General features: G+C 46.3%; 1 protein-coding gene and 1 pseudogene across 1 annotated transcript in view; one reads left to right on the forward strand and one right to left on the reverse strand.

Annotated features, from left to right (window-relative positions):
* Nucleotides 1–23358, reverse strand: part of ANKLE2 (ankyrin repeat and LEM domain containing 2) — a 115210-nt gene that overhangs the window by 44038 nt on the left and 47814 nt on the right. The window contains exon 7 of the mRNA XM_085633366.1: nucleotides 8855–8921. Coding sequence (XP_085489492.1) covers nucleotides 8855–8921 — 67 coding nt within the window. The remainder of the gene's footprint in view (nucleotides 1–8854; nucleotides 8922–23358) is intronic.
* Nucleotides 19166–19281, forward strand: LOC146783242 (small nucleolar RNA SNORA17; annotated as a pseudogene).

Here is a 23358-nt window from a genome sequence, read left to right on the forward strand (position 1 = left end):
TGGGATTTGCTTTCTGCTTGGGGTTTGAAAATATTGATAGTTCTGTTTGTAAGAATAGCCATTATTTTCTCCTGTCTATACCATATATACCCGCTTAATGAAATGTTTAGGAATGTCAATGCCCACCTAGCAATGGACCAAAATATGAATTTATGAGAATAAATGTGCAAAATATTTCCTATATTCCTTCTAGATCATAGCGGATGTCTTCAGCTGATGCTAAAACGGCTATCGGTGGAAACTAGCTGCAATAGCGGTTAGCATCCGCTGAAGCCATTTTGTTTTGTGGCAGCCATTTTAGTTAGCCATTAGTTAGCCATGTGCTCCCCATGTGCTTTCTCCCTGTTCACTGTTGACTGCCCTTGTAATCTGCTTGTGTCATGAGATATAATTAACTCTTTCAGCACTGAGTCTTGCACATGCTCAGAAAGACCTGTAGCTATCAATACCCATATCCTACTATGTAACTGTCAGGCTATTCTTACTGATGTCAGCAATATTGTCTCCCCTCCCACTTTGTTGAGCAAGCAATTTTTGTATACCCATATTAGTCAACAACTATTCTTGTATGTGCCAGTACCTCCCCTTGGTCTCATGCTGACTATGCAACAAATGCATATATAATGCCCCTGTTCTCTGTACTCCTTAGACTGCCTCCTACAGTGGCCCGAGTGTGAGGTTAATAAATACTTCTTTTTGATATTACAGCGTCCGTGCCAATCTCTTTTTTTTGGTCTGAGGACTAGTGCGCAAAGAAGGGCGAACCCCTAGCACCGGTAGGCCCTGGTGAGGTCTAGTTCTACAATGGTTTTCCTCCTCTATCCCCGACACTTTAAAATTAAACTTTGATCATATTGTAAAATTGCTAAATGATACTTGTTGGCATCCTCTTTTTCTATCTTGGTGGGGTCGACTGGATTCGATTAAGATTATACTTACCCCATTGATTTTATATACTCTATGACTTCTGTACATATTCCCCAACATTATTTCACAAAAATGGATTCACTTTTAACTAAATTTCTATGGAAGAACCAATCTCCTCTTATAGCCATGTACTTTAAAAAAAAAAAAAAGGGACAAATTAATGGAGGCCTTCGATTTACAGGCTTCAAACCTTATCACGCAGCTTTTTCTCTAAAACAGACTTGACGTTGGCTTTCTTCAGAACTTTCCACTCATCCCAGTGTGGATTTCTATAGAGAAATGTATACTTTCTCCTTTTGCCTTTCAGGAATTTTGCAGCGTGAATCTTTCTGGATTCACTATGCAGTGCATTATTCCGCGATCTTGTGGTTGGGTCCGGATTTGTAGTCTTTTTTTTGTAGCCCAGGTGGGCGGCGACGACGCACCATTTGGTGCACCTCCCGTGACGTCGTCGTGCTTCCTGCGGAAGTCCCACCTTTGGGGCGCCATCTTCAGATTCTTTTTTCCCCCGTTGGGTCTGGATCGTCATCGGGAAGCTCCAGAATTACAATCGAAGGAAGAAGAAAGAAAAGCGAGTTTCGTCGATAAATACTACGAAGATATCACAGGAAAGGAAGAGATTATCAGGAGCGCGAAGAAAGGAGGTTTTTCGCCTTTTTCTTCGACGACCTTGGAGAATGCGCACTCAGAGGCCCTGAGCGCGATGGACAAGACGCCATTCAAGTTCTGCCCAAACTGCCACCACAAGTTCGCGCAGAAGGACCAGCATCCGGTCTGCAACCTCTGCCTACCGGTCGAACACCAGAGTAAGGACTGCAACGCCTGCTCAGCCTTCGCGCCGAAGGCGCTCTGGGTGAGAGATCGGCAGAGAAGAGCCAACGCCAGCATGGATGGCAAGGGTAAGGCCCCGTCGCTCTACGATCTGGGCCTCTCCACGGACGATGAGGACAACGTCGCCGAGGCAGCCAAAAACTTCACGGTCGTAGAGACTGACAAGAAAAAAGAAGACGAGGTAAGAGAATCGTCGAGCACAGAACAGAAAATACCTCGAAAACACAAGGGCGACTCGAGAAAATCAGAGTCAAAGTCCACGAAGGGAGCCCCGGCGCCGAAAACTTCGACGACCAAAGGGGGAAGCATGGACAAGAGGCCGAGCGGATCCTTCGAAAAGGACTCCCTGGTGCCGAAAGACGCCGAAAGGCAGGGGTCGTCGAAGACAACCCAGGAAACGGGACGATTGACGCAGAAAGAACGGTCGACGTTGACGCAAGTTCCGTCGAAAAGACCCGCGGTCGACGCCGAAAGCATCTCCGAGATGGAGAAAAAGAAGAGGCGGCTCGAGACCGAAATGGAGAACATCCTTCAAAGGTCGAAGGAGTTCGACGCCAAGATGAATGAATTCAAGATTCCAACGGCTCCACCGACGGACGTCGTCGAGGTCGAGGACGAATTCGACACCGAGGGGCTGACGAGAGATCTCGAAGAAGAGGACGAGACCTATTATGACGGCGAGGCCGAGGAAGAAGACCAGCAGTCGTTCTACGGCTCGGCGCCATCTACCAGCCACGACATCGAATGGCAGGATCTCGACACCGAAAACCCGGAGGAGCCCGTGGACACGTACCCTTCGAGGCCTTCGCCACCAGACGACATCGGGGTATACAATATGGTGGTCAGGAGCGCAGCGACAGCCTTCGGCGTCAAACTCGACGAAGAGAAGCCGAAAGCCGATTTCCTCCTCGAGACTCTGCTCCCCATCCAGACGAGGAGCCAATTCCTCCCCATGCTACAAAGCGTGATGAATCAGGGGAGAGAAGCCTTCAAAGAACCGGCGACCTGCCGTTCGATCACGCCCAGAACTGAGAAGAAGTATAAGCACTCTTCCCTGGACCCCCCTTACATCAAAGGTAGCGTCACCGCCGACTCCATCATAGCTTCCACGGCCAGGAGAAGGGCCAACGTACCAGCAACTTCGGGCCCACCACCTGATAAAGAAAGCAGGAGGATAGACCTCACAGGAAGAAAAGTCGAAAGGATCGCCGCAATGCACTGGCGCATGGCGAATTCCAATGCACTTCTCAATAGGCACCAGTACCAGCACTGGGACGAGATGGGGGAGCTAGTAAAGCACCTCCCCGAAGAATACCGCCAGAGAGCCTCGCACCTGGTAGACGAAGGCAAAAACACCGCCAACTCTTGTATAAAGACGGCGTTGGACGGGGCAGAGACTTCAGCAAGACTAATGGCCATAGGGGTCACCGAGAGAAGGCATGCATGGCTAAGAATCTCAGGATTCAAACCGGAGGTGCAGAACAACATCCTTAGCACCCCCTTCAACGGAGAGACACCGTTCGGAGCAACAGTAGACGAGTAACTCACCCAGCTGAAAAAAGAAAACGAGACGGCAAGGTCCATGGGGGCCCTACAGCTGAGGGGAATGAGGCGAGGCAATCCCTCGAGGAGACCCTACGGTAAGGGAGGAAGCCAGCAGGGGGCGTCGCACCAGACGTTCCAGCAGGGTCAGCAGGGTGAAAGTCACGGACAACAAGGTCAACAGAAGCAAAACTGGCAGTACCAACCTCGGGCCAGTCCTTTCGCGGGAGAGGGAACGGACGTGGCCAGAGGAGGAGAGGGGGTGACCAGCCCTTATCAAAGTGACTCAGCACGCAAGAGGACGCCTACCCTCGACATGCCCCCAAGGGTGAGGCGCAAAACAGTAACATCAGGGGGGAGAGAAGATTCAAAAGCCTACGAGCATACAACACCAGTAGGCGGAAGACTGAGGTTCTACCTTCAGGAGTGGCGGCGTATAACCACAGACAAGTGGATACTGAACGTCATGCAGTACGGATAGATTTGGAGAAAAAACCTCCAAACAGGAAACCAAAGGGAAGGCAGAGATCGGCTCAAGAACTGGCCGTACTCAGAGAACAAACACGGAAACTTCTAGAAAAGAGAGCCATAGAGGCAGTGCCGTTCAGAGAACACAACAAAGGGGTCTACTCAAACTACTTCGTGGTCCCGAAAGTAGACGGAAACCTCAGACCCATCCTGGACCTGCGGTACCTAAACAAGTTCATCAGAACGCAAAGGTTCAAAATGACTTCGCTGCAGGAGGTACTCCCCCAAATAAGAGACGGGGACTTCATGGTCACCGTGGACCTTAAGGATGCCTACCTGCACATCCCAATAAACAGAAGATACAAGGGCCTTCTAAGGTTCAACATCGACCAGGAACACTACCAGTTCACAACCCTGGCCTTCGGATTAAAATCGGCGCCAAGGGTTTTTACAAAATGCCTGTCGGCGGTCGCGGCCCACCTACGAAGGCAGGGGATCCACGTCTACCCCTACTTAGACGACTGGCTGGTCAAGGCAAACTCACGGGAGGAGTGCGACAGGCACGCCAAACGCGTAACAGACAATCTCACGAATCTGGGGTTCTCAATTCACTGGGGGAAGTCATCGCTGGAACCGGAGCAGGTGAAGATTTTCCTGGGGGCGAAAATCAACTCCCTGAACAGCACAGTGGTGCCCAGCGACAGGAGGACAGATGCCCTACTGAAGGAGACGCAGCTCTACCAGAAGGGGCGAGCTCTGACAGTGAGGTCAGTGAGCAAGATGATGGGGATGATGGCGTCGTGTATCCAGCTGGTGCCGAATGTACGCCTGCACATGAGACCATTCCAGGAATGGCTACAACGGCAATGGTCACAAGCAAACGGAAGTTGGGAGGATCTAGTGGTTGTTACGCACGCAGTGCAGGAGGAGATAACTTGGTGGAACAGAGACAACATGACAGCAGGGAGAAGCCTGACACCACCAAACCCAACAATGACCATTACCACGGGCGCATCGCAAAAGGGATGGGGAGCGCACATGGACAACCTCAGAGTGAGGGGTCTGTGGGCTCCAGCAGATGCGGTTCGCCATATCAATTACCTCGAGTTGAAAACAATCCTGCTAGCCCTGAAGGCATTCCAGAGGCACCTGTACAACCAGAGGGTGTTGGTTCAAACAGACAACACCACGGCAATGTTCTACATCAACAAACAGGGGGTGGCACAGTCGTTCCCTCTCTCCTCTCTGGCACAGGAGATTTGGAGATGGGCCATACCTCTCAGAATAGATCTACTGGCAATTCACCTACCGGGGAAGGACAATGTGGAGGCAGACTGGCTAAGCAGGCAGACCTCGGCATCGCACGAGTGGGAGCTCAATGGCCAGGAAGCGGAGAAGCTGTTCCGGAGATGGGGAACTCCCACAATAGACCTATTTGCAACACGCCAGAATGCAAAATGCCAAAGCTTTGCGTCCAGGCAACCAGATCAGCAATCCCAGGGAAATGCCCTATGGATAAGCTGGTCGAGGACATTTGCCTACGCCTTTCCACCGATACCCCTGTTGCACAGAGTGCTCGACAAGTGCAGAACCAGCAACATGACTCTGATCCTAGTGGCTCCGCAGTGGGCAAGGCAGACATGGTTCTCACAAATCCTAGAAATGGCACAAGGCAATCCATACAGGTTCGAGAGGAGAAGGGACCTGCTCTCCATGCAAAACAGAGAGGTCCTGCATCCGGAGCCAGAGACCCTCAACCTGGCGGCGTGGCTCCTGAAGACCTAGAGTTCGCGCACCTTAGATTGCCTCCTAGCACAATGAGAGTGCTACGAGAGGCAAGGAAATCAACTACACGAAAATGCTACAGCGCAAAATGGCAGAGATTTACTGTGTGGTGCAGGAAGAAGGGCCTCCAAAACAGAATGACAAGAGACTCAACAGTGCTGAGGTACCTCACACACCTTCTAAAGAGTAACCTCTGCTCGAGCTCCCTGAGGGTACACCTAGCGGCGATCGTTGCCTACACCAGAGGTGAAAAGGGTGGAAGTTTCTTCACTTCGCAGGTGGTGAAGAGATTCATGGAAGGAGCCAAAAGAATGGCCCCTCCGAAAAGGTTGCCGCCGCCGGCATGGAATCTGAACGTGGTTCTGACAGAGCTCATGAAGGCACCGTTTGAACCCATTCACAAGGCCACACTACAAATGTTGACGATGAAGACGGCCTTTCTAGTGGCCATAACCTCACTCCGCAGGGTGAGCGAGCTTCAAGCACTAACACTTCAGGAACCCTACATTCAGATCCACAAGGACAGGGTAGTCCTGAGGACAGACCCACACTTCATGCCCAAGGTGGTGTCGGCGTTCCACATGAATCAGAGCATTCAGATACCAAGTTTCTTCCAAAACCCGACTTCAAACGCAGAAAAGGCTCTGCACACCCTCGACGCTAGAAGAGCGGTGATGAACTACATTGAAAGAACCAAGGAACTCAGGAAGTCGAAACAGCTGTTTGTGTCCTTTGCTACTAGCTTCATGGGTAGGCCAGTGACTAAGAGCACCATCGCTAGATGGATTGCCCTCACTATTCAATTCTGCCACAAACAGGCTGGACAGGAGCTAGCGGAGGGGCCTCAGGCTCACTCCACAAGGAAGAAGGGGGCCACCGTTGCCTTCCTGGCGAACACGCCCATCCAGGACATATGTCTGGCGGCAACTTGGGCATCTGTGCACACGTTCAGAAAACAATACTGCGTGGACATTCAGATGAACAAGGAAGCACAGGTTGGACAGAAGGTGCTTCAACACATTTTCAACGACCAACGCTCATCTACCACCCAGCCGCCACAAAATTAGGAAAACCGCTACAAAGTCCATGCACAGCATAGTGAATCCAGAAAGATTCACGCTGCAAAACGAATAGTTTCTTACCTGTCGGTGTAGTTTGCAGCTTGAAGATCTTTCTGGATTCACTAGCGAACCCACCCACCTCCGCCAGGAAGATGAGGCTGGAGGAAGAGGGGGTAAAATGGAAAAGATCAGAAGGAATGAAAACTTACAGAAAAATGGACAGGAAGGATTAATCAATCGCCTAGGGTTAAAAAAAAAGAAAAAAAAAAAAAAAAAGGGGAAAAAAGAACCCGAAGATGGCGCCCCAAAGGTGGGACTTCCGCAGGAAGCACGACGACGTCACGGGAGGTGCACCAAATGGTGCGTCGTCGCCGCCCACCTGGGCTACAAAAAAAAAAAAAAAAAAAAAAAAAGAAGACTACGAATCCGGACCCAACCAAAAGATCGCGGAATAATGCACAGCATAGTGAATCCAGAAAGATCTTCAAGCTGCAAAACTACACCGACAGGTAAGAAACTATTCGTTACTTGCTTTCACCAACAATATTTCCTTTATACGCTCTCCCATTATTTCTCACTCTTGTAAGATTTTAACCCCTTTTCTACCTTTTTCTTATCCTTCTATTTCTTCTCTGTCTCAACAACCTATTTGGCACAATACATTATTACGCATCAAGAATAGTACCATTTATTGGAAAACCTGGAGATCCAAGGGTTTGCTCTGGATTTCCCAACTTTTGAATAATAATCTTCCCCTATCCTTCTCTGATCTATGAACAAAATTTTCATTAGCCAATTCTTTTCGCAAGCAATATAATTCTCTACTTACTTCTCTTAATCATTACCTTCTTACATTACCAATTAACCCCGCTCTTCCTATAACATGCTCCTCTCTTTTTCCCATATTGGACACATCCCCTTCCGCTTCTATTTATAAATGTCTATTAACACCCTTAGAGAGACTCAAGTCAAAAACAGAATTGGCATGGGAAAGGGATCTACAACAATGCTGGCCAACCTCCTTATGGGATAAATTGTGGCTCAAAATTCACAAAACCTCAAGAGCTGCTAATACTACTCAAATCCTTTATTTCGTTTATCAATGACTATTTCTTTCCCCTGCAAAATTAGCTTCCTTTTCACATACTACTTCACCTACCTGTTTGTCCTGTTCTAGTTCTAATGCTGATTTACAACATATGTTATTTGAATGTCCCAGTAACGTTAATTTCTGGCAACTAGTTTGGTCCCAGATTAAAAAGAAGTCAATATTTCCTTTTCTTTATCCAATATTTTCTTAGGTTCCCTGTCTTCTTATTGGCCTCAATTACCATTTAATTTTACGTTGTTAGAATTGTTATTGGCTGTAGCTTTACATCTAATAACTTCAAATTGGAAACAAGCAGACAAAAGTTACTTTCAGAGCCCGGTGGAACACCGTATTCTTTAATCACAGGCTTGATACCAATTACGTCACCCTATTTCTTTTGCAAGAGAGATGTGTTATGGCTCCCTCTTACTACATATTTATCCTGATCCGCCTCTAATGTTGTAAATGCTTCAGATGATGTCCGGAAACCGCCATAAATTCACCATGTTGTCTTTTTCTTAAAAAATTAAGATAGTTATTCATGCTTATGTACTAGAATAAGTTTATATTTTGATTTCTTTTAATCCCTAGGTATTATTATGCTTACAGAGTTTTAATTGTATACCTTGTTCTTCTTTCTCTAAATGATTTCTGTAGAGTCAGATTATGTTTACCCCCTTTTTTACCCTCCTCTTTCTGCCCCTTTTGGTTTTAATACATTCCTACATACAGCATGATTGTTTTAACATTGATTTTTTCAAATTCTTTAATGTTTCTTATATTAATTGTGACTCTCTAAGCTTAAACATATATGCTGTTCCTTCTCTCTTGTTTTTCAATAAACTCAAAATTAAGAAAAAAGAAGTCATTCACTTAATTTTGATCGTGGAGCTCTTTACTAGCCCTTGGTTATATAGCCTCAGATTCAGAAATCCAGTAATGTCTTAAGATCTGTTTCCTATGTACAGTGAACCCCCCCCCCCTTCCTCGCTCCAAAAAGATAACTGTTGTACTAAAAACACACAGACCGAGAAACGCAAAGCAGAGTTTAAACAATATTTCACCTTTGACTTGCATTCAAAGACTGTACTACCGTATGTAAATGAACAAGTGAACATGCTGCAAATTATAAAAAGTAGCAAATACCCACCCTGCAAATATTCTCGAATCCGAGCCTTTAATTCTGCAGATTTATCTTTGCTTCTTTCGCAAATAACCTGGGGAGGAAAAACAAGATAATTCTTACTGGGATAGGTTCATATCAAGGCTTATTGAATAGACTCTGGTTTACTGTAAGGAGCATACAAACACTTCTAACTTGATGCATTTGGCTTTCAGCCTTCACACACAAATGTAAATCTTATACCACCAGGACCTGCTCAGCTGTCCACCATGTTGGCTGGCTCAGCAACAGAAGGTGGGGCTGAAAATTGAATATAATGAATCCTTAAGCAAAATTAACTAAGGCGTGTAAGAAAGTGGGTTTCTGTTGCAGTAACCCCCCCCCCCCCTCCCTTTTGCCTAATAGCTGATGCACTTTTCCTTGTTGTGCCCTGGGCTCCTGCTAATCAGGTGCCCATGCCCAGAGCCTGTGTTCCTTTCCTAAAAAACTGCCTAACAGCCAAAACCCAAATTGGCAAACCCTTGCCACAGGTCAGCCCCTGGTAAATGGTACCCTGGGTACCCAGGGCCTTGTGACCAGGGAAAGCCTCTAAGGGCTGCAGCACTCATTGTGCCACCCTTAGAGGCCCTGTACCCTAACACGCACACACTGCTCTTGCAGGCCGAGTGTCTGGATACAAGACAAAACAGAGAGTCGACATGGCACACATCCCTGTGTGCCATGCCCACAACCTACACTGCCCTGGCATACATGAGCCACCCCTCTAGCTGGGTGCCCTATGCCAGTGGTGTGGGCACAAAGGCAGGAGCCCTGTGCCACTACAGTACCCAGGTCCATTCCTGGGTCCTGTAAGTGCAGTGCTGCCAGCTAAGAGTATATGGTGCTGGGAGCTTGTCAAACACGAACTCCACAGCACCATAATGGCAGTACTGAAGACTGAGAAGGTTGGTATCAAACTGCTCAGCACATTAAATCCACACTGATGCCAGTGTGTGATTTAATGTACAAAACACCACAGTGGGCATCTTAGAGAGGCCCCCTGAAACCTAAACCTACAATCCACGTCTGTTCTGAGGCTCCCTAGGCTGCCACACAGCAGACACGTTGCTGGACCCCTGGGTAGGAGAGCCCCTGCTCTCCTGGGTCTGCAACAATGCACATCCTGGGCGAGGTGCTAAATCTCCTCCCCCAGGATGGGCAGGGGGAAGCTTCAAAGGCATGCCTCCTCTGTGAGCTTCCCCAGGCCACTGCAACCCCCCACTCTGGCGGGAAGCTTGGCCGGAAACCCCAAATAAGGACAGGGGATGTGCCAGCCTGCCAGCCTGCCAACCCCCAACCCTCAGGTGGGGGAGGCGAGGTGAAGCACATCTCCGGGCTCTCGCCATCTTGAAGATGGGAAGCCCTGCCCAATCAGGACTAGGCTCCTGCCCCCCTCCCACAGGAGAGAGGCAGGATAGGGGGTGTACCCACCCCAGGACAGGGACCCATTGGCCCCTGCCCTTCACCTACCTTTAACGCCCCTCAATCTAGTATTTAGGGGCACCCTGAACCTTCCTTCCCCAGATTCCAAACTACAAAGAAGAGCAAGAAGAAAGAAGACCTGCCCTGCAGCTGCTAAAACGAGGAAGACACCAACCGCTTTGGCCCCAGCCCTACCGGCCTGTCGACCCTCGAACCTGCTCCAACCCGGCATCTCTTGTGGCCAGCAACCTCACAAACCCCAGAGGACCTGGCTACCTCTTGGCTCTAAGCCCCTGGGACTCCCATGAGTAGAGGCTCTACTCAAAACCTATCTCTAATCCCTGGCAGCAGCCCGGAACCGCGAACCCAGCACACTCTGCACCAGCCAAGCCTGGCCAGTGCCGGAGTGAATAAAGACCCTGAGGACGACCCCACGGCGACTGTGACCCAGAGTCCGGCACCCAAGGACCTCCCTCGACACTCCTGAAGAAGCCTGCAGCCTCAGAACAAGGTGCCCCCCCCCAACCGCGATCAACAGAGGGTAAGATTTCCCCGACACCAAAAGGCACCCCTGCATGCGGCGCCCCACGGCCCCCTGTGCCCAATTTCGGGGTACCTACCTATTCTCCAACTACCCAACTTACCTCTCGAAGTGGTGATGGCACCTGAAGAGTCCTCGTCCCCGAGCTTGCAGTCTTTTTCTAAACCGGAGATTTCCCATTGAAATCAATTGAGCGCCCGAAGGCTCAAAAGCACTCTGCACCCAGCCGCCCGAGTGGCCCTGGCAGTGAAAACTCTACACCTACCTACTTCCCCCACTTGCCCTGAGTAAGTGACCAGGAGCCCAGCTCCCACAGCCGCGTGGCTTGCCCGTCAGCAGCCACCAACCAAGGCCCCCCTATCCCTCATAGGATAACATTGGGCCTAACTCTCTCTGCACCCGGCCGCCCTAGAGCCGCTGAGGGTGAACCAACTGTACCTGCCTGACCCTGGGAGACCCCTGAGTCTATGCCCAGAACCTCACCTCTGCCAGTCGAGTACTTACCCTTAAACCGCAAACTCTATTTTCCTCATAGGGTAACATTGACTGGCTTTTCCTGAAATTTCTTCGAAGTGTGGAGTTTTCAAATCTTAAATTCACCAAAAATCAGCCGAGTAACGGAAACGAAATTACTCACCTGCTCTTAGGTGAGCTCCCAGTGCTGGATCTTGGTGCCCAGCACTGGCTCTGAAAAATACTTACAACTGTACTTACCCTTAACTCAATTTTCTTCCATAGGAAACCATTGACTGTTTTTCTGTGAAATTTCTTCTAAGTGTCGATTTCTGCAATCTTTAAATATTCTTCAAAAATCGTATAATATCTGAAAACGTAATTACTCACCTGTTTTGGATAAAGGTCCCAGTACTGAGTCTAGGCACCCAGTACTGGATTACAAAAGTAACGAGAACATACTGTACCTGTAACCTGAATTTTCTTCCATAGGGAATCATTGACTGTTTTCTTTTAAATATTTCAACTTTTAAAATAGCTAAATATTGTTTAAAAATCATTACAGTAATTAAGTCTACTTTCATCACTTGATTCGGAGTACTGACCCAGGACTGAATCTAGGATCCAGTCCTGGAATTCGAAAAGTAATCCTAAAAGTAATCTGTGGCAAATAACATGAAACTTCCATTGAACTCAATGTATTATTGTTATAAAATAGTGTTGCCTATTGCAACCACTTGTAACTGTTTACAAAAGTCAATTACATCTTGCAAAAGTATTTATATAAAGCATCTCATTCTGAGAAAGTATATTTTAACTCCAATTGTTGGTTCTAAAATAAAACAAGCATATATTTTTTTTATATAAACCATTGAACTAGAGTTCAGTTATTGAGTGTGTGAGACCATTTGCTGACTGAGTGTGTACAACAAATGCTTTACACTGTCCTCTGATACTGCCTTACTGCTCGACCAAGCTACCACTTTAGAGAGTAAGGTTATATCTAACTTTAGCCTCTGTCAAACCCTTGAGGACTGTGAACTCTGTACCTATTTGGGAACAGTATTTACAGAGCCACTTTCTCACAAGGCGCGGACCCGCTATATGCCGAGACTATTAGGGCTGCCATTGCACAGTATTTTGAGCAAAACGAAGGTTGTGTCGATAGCCAGGCTCTCCTATGGGATGCCTTCAAGGCGACGATCCGAGGGGTATGTATAAGTACCTCAGCGGGAATCCTCAAAGATATCAGGGGTCAATTGAATAAGATCGAACAGCAACTAGGGGTCCTGGAATCTCAGTACAATACTGCACCATCCCATGAGGTTTTGGCTCAAATACATGAACACCTGGGGGAATACAACTCTTTGGCGGACACGGAAATGAAATATTTGTCCAAGAGGCATGTGGCTAGGGCTTATGGCGAAGGGGGTAGGCCGGGCAGAGTGCTGAAAGACCCGACAACTCCCAGATTGACCATATAACAGATGATGCTGGGGTAGATTACTGTTCACACAGTGCCATAGTAGAGCAATTTCGTAGTTTTTACGCCTCTCTGTATACCTCCCGGGGGGGCATGAGGGACGATGCCATGAAGGCTTATTTGGAGGACACGGCCTATGCGTGGCTTTCCGATGACCACAGGAAATATTAAGTTTACCTATTGAAGAGAGTGATGTCAGGGAGGCCATTTTTTTAATGCCCAATAATAAGGCTCCTGGGCCGGATGCCCTAACAGTGGAGTTTTATAAAGCGTATGCGGATCTCCTTATCCCACACTTGCTAGACGTATAAGCGGAGGCTCACGACTCCGGTAAACTACCTCGATGAGACAAGCCTTAATTATAACATTGATGAAGAAAGACAAATGTCCTTCGCGGTGCGACTCATATCGCCCATTATCACTGATGAACTTCGATGCCAAAATATTGGCAAAAATTATGGCCATCAAGCTGTAGCCCCTGATGCCGCTTCTAGTGCTCCCGGACCAAGCTGGGTTTATACCAGGCCGCTCTACTTCCCTTAATCTACGCACCATATTTGCTATGTTCCATGTGCCCAATCCTGATTTGTCGGCCGTCGAAGTGTTATTAGATGCTGCGAAAGCCTTTGATTCTATAGAAAGGAAATACATGTTACATATCCTAAATAGAATGGGGCTTCCTTCCGTTTTCATTCGTGGGATACAGATCCTATACACTGACATTTCTGCGAGGGTCAGGGTGGGTGGGTTCACATCTGAGCCTTTTTGCATAGAGCGCAGCACCAGGCAGGGTTGTCCCCTTTCGTCCCTTTCTTTCGCCATAGTGCTGGAGCCATTGGCGTGTAAAATTAGACAGTCCCACAGGGCTGCTGCTTTGAATTTTCAGAATAGACCGGTCGGTATTTCACTATACGCGGATGACATGGTTCTATATGTTCGCGAGCCGCAGCGCTATGTTTATCAGGTCATTCGTGAATATGTCAAATTTGGCCTTTTTTCAGGGCTCCAGATAAATTGGGAAAAATCCGTTATTATTCCCCTGACACTAGCCACAGCCTCGCCCCAGATTGAATTCCCACTACTGTGGTCTGAGGAACCAGTCAAGTATTTAGGGGTGTGGATCCATCGGGACCCTGCGGTGGTGGTCGGAGAGAATTATGGCAGGGCATACTCTGTGTTAGAGCAGCAAATTGACCGCTGGTTCGGCTTGCCGTTGTCCATGGCAGATCATATAGCACTGATAAAGATGGTCATTCTTCCGAAGTTTTTATATCTCTTTTGTATTATTCCTATTCCATTGACAAAACATTTTTTTAAAACAGTTCAAACTCAGCTTCTTAAGCTAGCGTGGGGGCAACAAACAAGCGAGGATCAGCTGGCATACTTTAACCTTGTCATATGAAAAAGGGGGATTTAATGTGCCGGATTTTTATGTTTTATTTATGTGGACAGGCTCAATATGCATACTATTGGTTTAAGCCTCATGCTTTCATTCCGCATTTGGCTGTGGAGGAAGGGGATGCGCACCCTGTACCTTTGAGCAGCATCATCACTCACACTAATAGACATACGCCTAAATCTGAGATAAACACAATAGAAGTTACTATTGCAGCGTGGCAGGAAATTGGGAAACAAACACACAAACTTCCACTTTATGCCTCAGCATTACCCATAGCAGGGCATGCTGCCCTATTAGTAGCTCGCGAGCGTGGCCCTATAACGGCTCTTGGAGCGGCAGGCATCACACTCATCAGTGATCTGTACCCAGGAGGCATGTACATCACAGGTAGCGACTTAGACTACATACAAAATCCCACGCCTTTATTCCAGTACACCTGTTCTAGACTCATGAGTGCAATGAAAGACCACTACGCTAGTTTTCCTGCTGAACCGGAGACGCTAGAAGCGCTGCAACTGATTCTAATAGCCCCAAACCGGAAGAAGCTGGTAACTAAGCTGAATAAAACAGTTCCGGGGGGGGGAAACGTGTAGTGGGCCTGACCACAGTCTAGAGCGCTGGAATACGGAGGTGTCCCCCCTGATCACGGACGCAGAATGGCAATAGATCTGTATGCTAACGGGTAGACTGACCTCAAATTGCAACCTGCGTATCATTCATCTAAAGTTTATTCATCAGGTGTCCCATACTCCCAAAAAGTTATAGGATGGGGCTGAGGGAGACGGCCTGTTGCAAAAGATGCAGGTGGGATGGAGCGGACTTTCTCCACTAGGCATGGAACTGTCCTTCGGTATTTCAGTACTGGGGAAAAGTCACTGCTCTTATAAACACTATGACTGGCCAGGTAATTCAGTGCACGCCACTTGTGTGTCTGCTCGGATATGTTCCTCAATTGAAAGCTGTGGTGGTTAGATTTGACAGAGTAGCCCTGCTGGTAGCCAAACGGCGGGTGCTATTCACATGGGACAGCAGGCGGAGCCCTAAAGTTGACCTGTGGCTTAAAGACATGGTTTATTGCCGCGAACAGTTGGACCTATACGCAGAGGAACTGTCGGCGACTTCTCGGCCTAAGGACATATGGGTTCCCTTGCGGGAATATCTCCTGACTACGAACTTGGTGTAAACATACTCTAACTAGAAGTGTTGCAGGGATTCTGCTCATGCACAGAACTATGCGCAGGAAACCAAGACCTCAGTGAATTGTGGTGCACCAAAAACTCACCTCAAAACCCAGAACTCCTATCCAACCAGCATCAGTGTCCCATTCGTTATCCGTATTATCTTGGAGGTCCCAATGTATAGACAACCCAGAACAACCGACTTAGAGTACTCTCAGGAATGGTGGGAATCAGAAATACCTGTTCATAATTATTCTCATATCAGTCCACAACAAGAGTAATCATAGACACGGTAAAGTTTAAAAGGTTTATTTGATAAACTACGTGTCCTAAGATGCAGTACTTTGGCTAACATAAGCAGACAAATGATTAAAATCAAAACCATCAGCATAGTTACAATACCATAGAAAATGAAAGGAGTAATCATAATATAATGACAGTGGAATACAGCCACCTTCCTTTCGCTAGTAAACTAATATTATTAGACTAGTAGAAGGTCTCTAGGCTTGAATGGGGAACCCCATACCGTAAAGATCAGCTTAGTGGAATCACATCACAGGATCAAGTGTACTCTGCTCCGGGGAAAGCTCTTCTTCCGAATGCGTGTAAAGCATGCAGTCTGCAATATTAAAAGCACTCGACTTTCAGGTATTTGCAGCTGCGTGCGTGTTATAGCTAAATAGTGGGCCAATCAACCTGAACTCAAAAACATGCATTGTCTAGCGAAACCAGACTGTTTCTTTACACAATGTTCAGTCCAAGGTCGCAGCGCATGTCTAGGGATGTGAACAAGACAGTTCTCATGCGAAAAAAGGCGAGCAAGCAGTTTTCAAATAATAACATGTATCTGCAGTGTCGTGTGCAAAGGCAGCAAAAGTGGCAAGATGGCTTTCTAACATCTAACGCGCTTATGCCAACATAGCAATGTATGTATCTAAATTGCAGCCCTCACTACATTTCTGTGGTAAGATCTTGGTAAGTAGAACGCATGTATGCAACGCAAAGGACCATTAGAAGAGTGCTGTCATTGACTGCTCTGTTTTCTTATTATTGTATTGTTATGTTGTTTTTGTATATGGCGGTGGGGGGGGGGGGGGGGTGCCCCTATTATATACAATTGAGAAATGTACACTTTGTATCATATTTTTTATATCCAATAAAAACCTCCTAATAAATAATAAAAAATAATTAACTAAGGCGCCCTCCTACCAGAGGACCACTTAACTTTGAAGTCAATTCTGTTTGGATGATGCAAAAAATATCAGAGCTTCTAGTTCAGGTGAGACTTTTGGCTCGAAAAAGGAAGTCAAAGATGGTATACTCATTTTGCAGGGGCCAGGTGGTGCCCCAGTTTGCAGAAGCAGCTTGTAATCTGGTTTGGCTCATTCTCTGTATGATCATTCTGTCAAACTTAAAGCATCTTCCACAACCCACCAAATGCAAAGCCTCCAGCAATTATTTGGCAACAGTAAAAATACTTCCACGAATACAAATAAATCCTGTGACCATAGTGGACTATGGTAATTGAGAAGGAGCAATATCATTCACATATAGTAAAATACCTTGAGAGCTGAGTAACGCTTCTCTATAATCTTACTCACCACATGATCAAATCTGTAATGCACTCTGATGTGTTTGAGAACAGAGAAAACACATCAGACTTGAAGGCCCAATGTCACTGTTCGGATATAGAATTTCCCCATCACATTGCTAACCAAGATGGGTACAAACATAACAGCATAATTACTACAAGGCAAACATCTTAAGTGGGCCAAGAAATGCCTGGAGTCACTTTAAAATTATGTTCAACACAATAAAAAATTCATTTATACTATTCTGATGAAATTAATGGCTCCGGTAGAACCTGCACTAATTACTATTACATTTTCTGCTTCTAAGTAAAATTCACAATGATTTATGAATGAAGTTCCCATGTCCAGATACCGCTTTAAATTGCATTTGCTAGCAAGTATTTGCAATGCAATAGGTCTCTCATTTGTGAAAGTTAGAGCTAACAGCCTTGTAAATGACAATGTATTTTAATTACGTTTATGTATGTGGTTCGAGTTGAATTATGTGGGTTGGATTGAAATTGTTAGTTGTGGAATTGTGTGGCATGGAATAGTGTGGTGTGGATTTGTGTAATGGAAGTATGTGGTATAGTGTGCAGTTGAATTATGTGGATAGTAATTATGTTGTACTGAGTGTACTGGAATTATGTAGAGTGGGATTGGTTATCATGGAGTGTAAATATGTGGATTGGGGTTTTGTGTTGTGGCGTGGTATGTAGTGGCGTTTAATAAGGTGGCGTGCTGTTGAATTTTGTGGTATGATGTGGACTTTTGTGGTGTGGATTGGATGCATGTGTTGTGTAATTGTGTTGATGATTTAAATGATGTGGTTTGTTGTCGAATTGTGGTGTGGAATGGAAATGTATGGAGCTGAATTGTGTGGCGTGGACTGTGGCATGGAGTGAAATTATGCTGATGAGAATTATTTGGCATGGTATGGAGTGTATTTTTATGGATTGATGCTATGTGGCATAGCGGTTTTATGTGTGGTGTATTTATGTGGTATCGAGGAGAGTGTAATTAAGTGGCATTCATGAATGTGCGCGTATCTGTACAGGCTATCTTGAACGTATTTTCTTATTCTTTAACAGAAGCAGTTGTTGGAGGCAAAGTTACTGTTCCAGCCCGTTGCGTAGACAAAATCAGAATGTTTTTATTTATGTGGCGAAAACAAAGCACTGCTTTGTTAATTTGGACAAGCACAGTGGGACAAAATAAAGTGTGAAGGCTGCAAATAAATATCGGACCTGGAACATGGGTGCAAAATGTCGCACATTTAGTTCCGAAACCCGCTGTGACACGAGTTAAATTTTAAAAACGCTGTTTTCTAATCTCCGTATTTATTGTCAAACAGTTTGCCTTATCAGATGACTGGTGCGTGTGTCACCTATGAGATGGCATCAGTGTACCCGTCTAAAGTTATACACAGTGCGAGGTGCCATATATGCAAAGTATACCTTAACCCTGCGTGGACAGACCTGTGCTCTATGCTTTCTTTTAAGGATACAAATGAACACACCAGAACAGCTACATAAATGTGAGAAGTGTGGGTGCTAGCACCACCAGGAACCTCCGCAACCACCTTGAGACCCTCTGGTAACCAACCTCCAGCTCCATTTTACCTTAAAGAGAAGTGCTGTAGTTTTTGAGCTAAAGGTGCTTGTGCTCAATTAAACAGTGTCCCCTACAAGGGGGTGGAAGTGGCTGCCATGAGAGAAGTTTTGCAGCAAGTCTGGCTGAAATAATGTACAGCGGTGCAGGAAGGACAGCAACAATGACGCGCAGAAAGGGGAAGCCAGCGAGGAGGCATTTGCGTGGCCGCCATTGTTGAAAATTAAATGCAGCTTGCCATGCTTATGTAAGCAATGCTTAATACTAATTAAAAATATATATATATTAAAACTAGCGCAGAAATGACAAAGTGGAAGGGAGAAGCCAGGAAGGAGGCATTTGCGCAGCCGCCATTGTTGAAAATTAAGTGCATACTAATTAAAAATAAACAATCATGAAAGCGGGTGCAGCAATAGCGGCACGGGAGGGGAAAGCCAGCGAGGAGGCATTTGGGTTGCAGCTATTGTTGAAACAAGCAGGGCTGAATACTCATCTGAAGAGCTTCCTCCAGTATTACTGCAAAGCAGGTAATTGTGAAGATCATGAGTACTGCAGAAGCGGCCTGTGGCAATGAAGACTATAAAGTTTGGAGAGGCTGCCTGTGGCATGAAGGTGAGCAGATTTCAATTCATCAAATGAACTCTGCTCGTAGAGGTGCTGTCGATACAGCTGGAGTGCTGTGTAGGTGTCAGTAGGTGGCAGAGAGAGACTAATGTCTACACTGCTCTACCATGAGCACTCGGAATGATTGAACAGCAAAACAAAAATACCATTTGTTTTATTTTTCGATAGAGCTGAATGTGTATCAAATAACAGGGGGGCCAATACAGTTGCTTCAGTGAGTAACTTTAAGAGAATGAGACCTACCTGGACCCAATGGAATTTGAAATACAATAGTGCCAAGTCTTTTTAGACGTCGACTTTGACTGGTAGAAATGTCATCCTTGACAGTGTGCCATAAAGCCCGTTTTCAGGTCTCGCCTGGCGCAAGACTGCGCAGACATGCGCAGTCTCGCTGGCGAGATTTAGTGTTAACAGGTATTTTTTGTAAGGGGCATTAAGCCCCGCCCCTCTTTTCCATTGGCTGGCGTCACCGTTTATGCTAAACGGTGGCCAGCCATTGGAAAAGAGGTGTCGGTGACGTATTTGCTTGGCTTTTCGAGCCGTCCCATTTGGTCGGACTCGCTTGCTTTGCGTTTGTCGCAAAAGGTTTCTTATCTTTATGGGGCCAAACATATGGCCCCATAAAGACAAGAAACTTTTTGGCAGACGAGGCCGTCCAAGTGGGACGGCAGAAAAAGGCAAGCAAATAATTCATGGCGTGCGCTTGTGTATAGCGTGAACTTAACCCAACTGTATTGTAGCGCTTTACATGAGCACTACTTACGTCACACAAGGAAACGCTCCTTTTTGGTAGGAACGGGGATAAAGTGATTTGCCCAGAATCAAAGGCTTTTGAGCCGACATGGAGCCTTGTTCGAAAGAAGGCAGCTCGGACTGTTTGGCCACATCATCTCCCTGTGTTTTGAGGCAGGTGAGGTATAGGGCGGCGCATGTCTGACAAATATAAAAACGGGGGGGGGGGGGGGGGGGGGGGAGGGAGGAGGCGCAATGCCTATTTCCGAATGGTGTGTCGCGCTACGCACGCGCAATGTGAAATAAAGACATGTTGCATTGATCTCGTTCGACGTAACTACTAGCTGCCACGCCCTCAACCTTTTATTATCCGTGGCGCGCTGCAAAGACCATCAGACACAAGTGCCAGGAGGGGTTCCTCCCACCGGCGGGTCCGTGGCAATCTGTCGCTCCCTGCAATGACTGAAAGAGCTGAAGGGCAATCAAATAATTCGGGCGGCACCTTATCTGGAGTTTGGTTGATGAGATACTCGGTCACAAACGTAGTGGATATCCCTTCTATCATATTATATTACAAGTGCATTGGGAAAAGGATGCGCGCCACATTCGTGACGAGTTTCCTGCCCGCCAAGCTCCATGTAAAGCTCCAAGTGTTCATTCATCTTGGTTAAATTGTGCAGTTGGTCGATCTGAAGACTTGTGTGGCTACTGCGCCCCCTGCTGCTGACCGGAGAAACGTAGGTGCTGTTTTTTTTTTCTTGTTTCACTTGGCAAAACCTTTAGAGAGGTTTCTTCACGTAGCTATGGATTCTATTGGTTGAGATACTCATTATTTTGGCAGCCGACATACAAACCACAACTCGCAAGTATAGTGGTTTAAAGCCTCCAGCTGGAGTGCAATTATACGCGGCCTCGTTCTTCCAAATGTAAATTACGGCCCATAAACCAAAAGCGGAAAATCATCCTGTTGCATGCAGCAGGGTCGGAGTGGCAATGGCATGGGCAATCCGGCAGTAGCCGATGGGCTGGTCTTACAGATCAGTGTGTGGGACGATTTTTAGCAGTTTGTGGGCCTGTTTAATATCAAGATGGGCCGGTTTTTTCCTGTTGATTTCACATTTTCACTGATATTGCCACAAGCAGCGGATGTGGTCTAACGGCTTGGGTGGGCGACCTTGAAACTGAGGAACCAGGTTCCAGTCTCGGCAGGGATGCTCAACATTCTGTGATTCTGGGCAGAGCGTTCAATTTCCCCGTGCGAAACAATATGAATGTGTGGTCTGTGACGTAACTGGTGCTCATGTAAATTGCTCCAATACCTTCGGGTCGAGTTAGTACTGTATAAAACTGCAAAAAAAGTGTTGTATTTAGCAAATGCATGCAGTGACCCGTGCCCATAAAGCGTGACTTTAGAAGTATGGCAAGTTTAAAACTGCCCTGGTTTGCAAACGTGGGCCTCTTTTTCAGCTGTGTTGTTCACTAATTGGGCCACTTTTGTTTTGGTGCCCAGGTCTATTGTTTTCCATTCCTACCCTGGCATGCAATACTTCTGAAACATTTTGATGAATTATTTCTGCGTCCAGTGGTGTGCATTAGTAAGGTTTGGAAGGTGAGTCCGAGGTTTTACACCCATCTCTACTAACCCATCCTACTTAGAAAGAGTATTCATTAAGCAGGGGTTCGGTGTTCGAAAGACCAGCATCAGGTGATAAAGGTTTTTGTTGTTAAAAAAGTCCAAGGAACGAAATGTGATTTTTGAAAATTAATCAACATTCTTGAAGCCCTTCAAATCTATATGTTCAAATAGTTTTGTATAGGAAGAGCTTGTTAACAGCCTAGCACTAGAAGACTGGTAAGCTGGGCCTATGCTACTGAAACCCATCATCTTTGGGAAACTGTAACCTGCTATGCTTTACAGGTTCCAGTTTGGCAGCTCACAAGTCTCCGTGCCAGCTGCAGTGATCTGTCTGTAAAAAAACATTCATGTATATATATGAGAGGGCCGAGTATGTGTGTGCACGCGTGCAAATCGATACGTGTTTGTATGTAACCTGAACACTATTTTGTTTTTGTTTTGTTAAGGTACTTGATTATTAGCATGAACCTATATATGACCCCTCAAGTAACTGTTCAACAAGCATTTGCAATGCAATAGGTCTCGCATTTACACAAGTTTGAGCTATTGGCTCTGTACATGACAATGCCTTTTATTTATGTTTTGGTTTTTAAAACATAAATAAAAGGCATTATCATTTACAATACCAATAGCTCAAACTTGCGTAAATGCGAGACCTATTGTATTGTAAATGCTTGTTTAGTTTGAGCCGAAGCGGTGCATGCACTTTCTCTTCAAGGCTTGTTGTATACACTTTGTGGGTTATATCCCACATTTTGCCTTTTTATTTATTACTTTGGTTGTCCTTTAAGAAGGTTGGTGGTTAAACTTTGCTCTTTGGACAAGCTAGCACGATCAAGCTTTGTCACTATAAAAACGCCGAATTTTCCCTCATTTGGGATTTCCACACAAGGTCCAAGCTACCATCTCCCTTATTCTGTCCAAACTCGATCACGCCAATACCCTCTACCACAGATCACCTTTAACAACCATGAAAAGACTACAACGGATTCCGATCTCTGCTGCCAGACCACTTTTGCATATCAAACCGGGAGACCACATCTCCCCTGCCTTGAAAGCCCTGCTTTGGTCACCGGTTGCCAGATGATCCACGTTCAAGCTACTTTGTATCAACCACAAAGCAATACATAGAATGGGACCACTCTTCATCAGAATAAAATCACCAAACACATTCAACAAAGGAACCTCCGCTCTAAAGGGGCATCTCGCCTCAAAATCCCAAGAAACAAGCATTGGCATAGCCAATAGGTCTCGCTTTTGGGACCTTAGAAGTATTTAGTTATGCAGCACAATATCCTTGGTGCAATAACATCAACTGTTGCATGGCTAAAAACTTATAAGGTCCCAAAGGCGAGACCTATTGGCTATGCCAGTGCTTGTTTTTAGAGGCCTGGAATGCAGTTTTAAATGTACTAAGGCCTTCAGTACAGAGGATTTCCTTTTAATGCTAGGAGCAAATAAAAGGGTCTTACTCTCGGATGACACGCGCCTAAAAGAGGTGTGTGTGTGTGTGTGTGTAGGGCACAATATTCAAGTGAGCGCAACATGTGTCGGGTAGAGGGCGGGACTTCAAATACTCCAAGGACAACCCACAATACAAAGATCCAGCCCCACATGCACAACATTTCGGGAAATGAGAGACAAGTGGGAAGGAGGGTAGTGTGTGCAGAAGCAGCTGGTATCAGGGAAAAGTGGTGGGCCAGCTGGGGGAGGGGTGCAAAAACTAGCACAAGATAATGGAATGCAGCCGGAGGGGGGGGGGGGGTAATTACTAGTGGTTCAGGTACCTGTTGAATTTATCAATCGTGAGTATAAACTGTGTCTGCTCAAACTAACAAAGTC

The sequence above is a fragment of the Triturus cristatus genome, chromosome 11 (assembly GCF_964204655.1).
Source record: "Triturus cristatus chromosome 11, aTriCri1.1, whole genome shotgun sequence".
In the NCBI taxonomy this organism is placed as follows: Eukaryota; Metazoa; Chordata; class Amphibia; order Caudata; family Salamandridae; genus Triturus; species Triturus cristatus.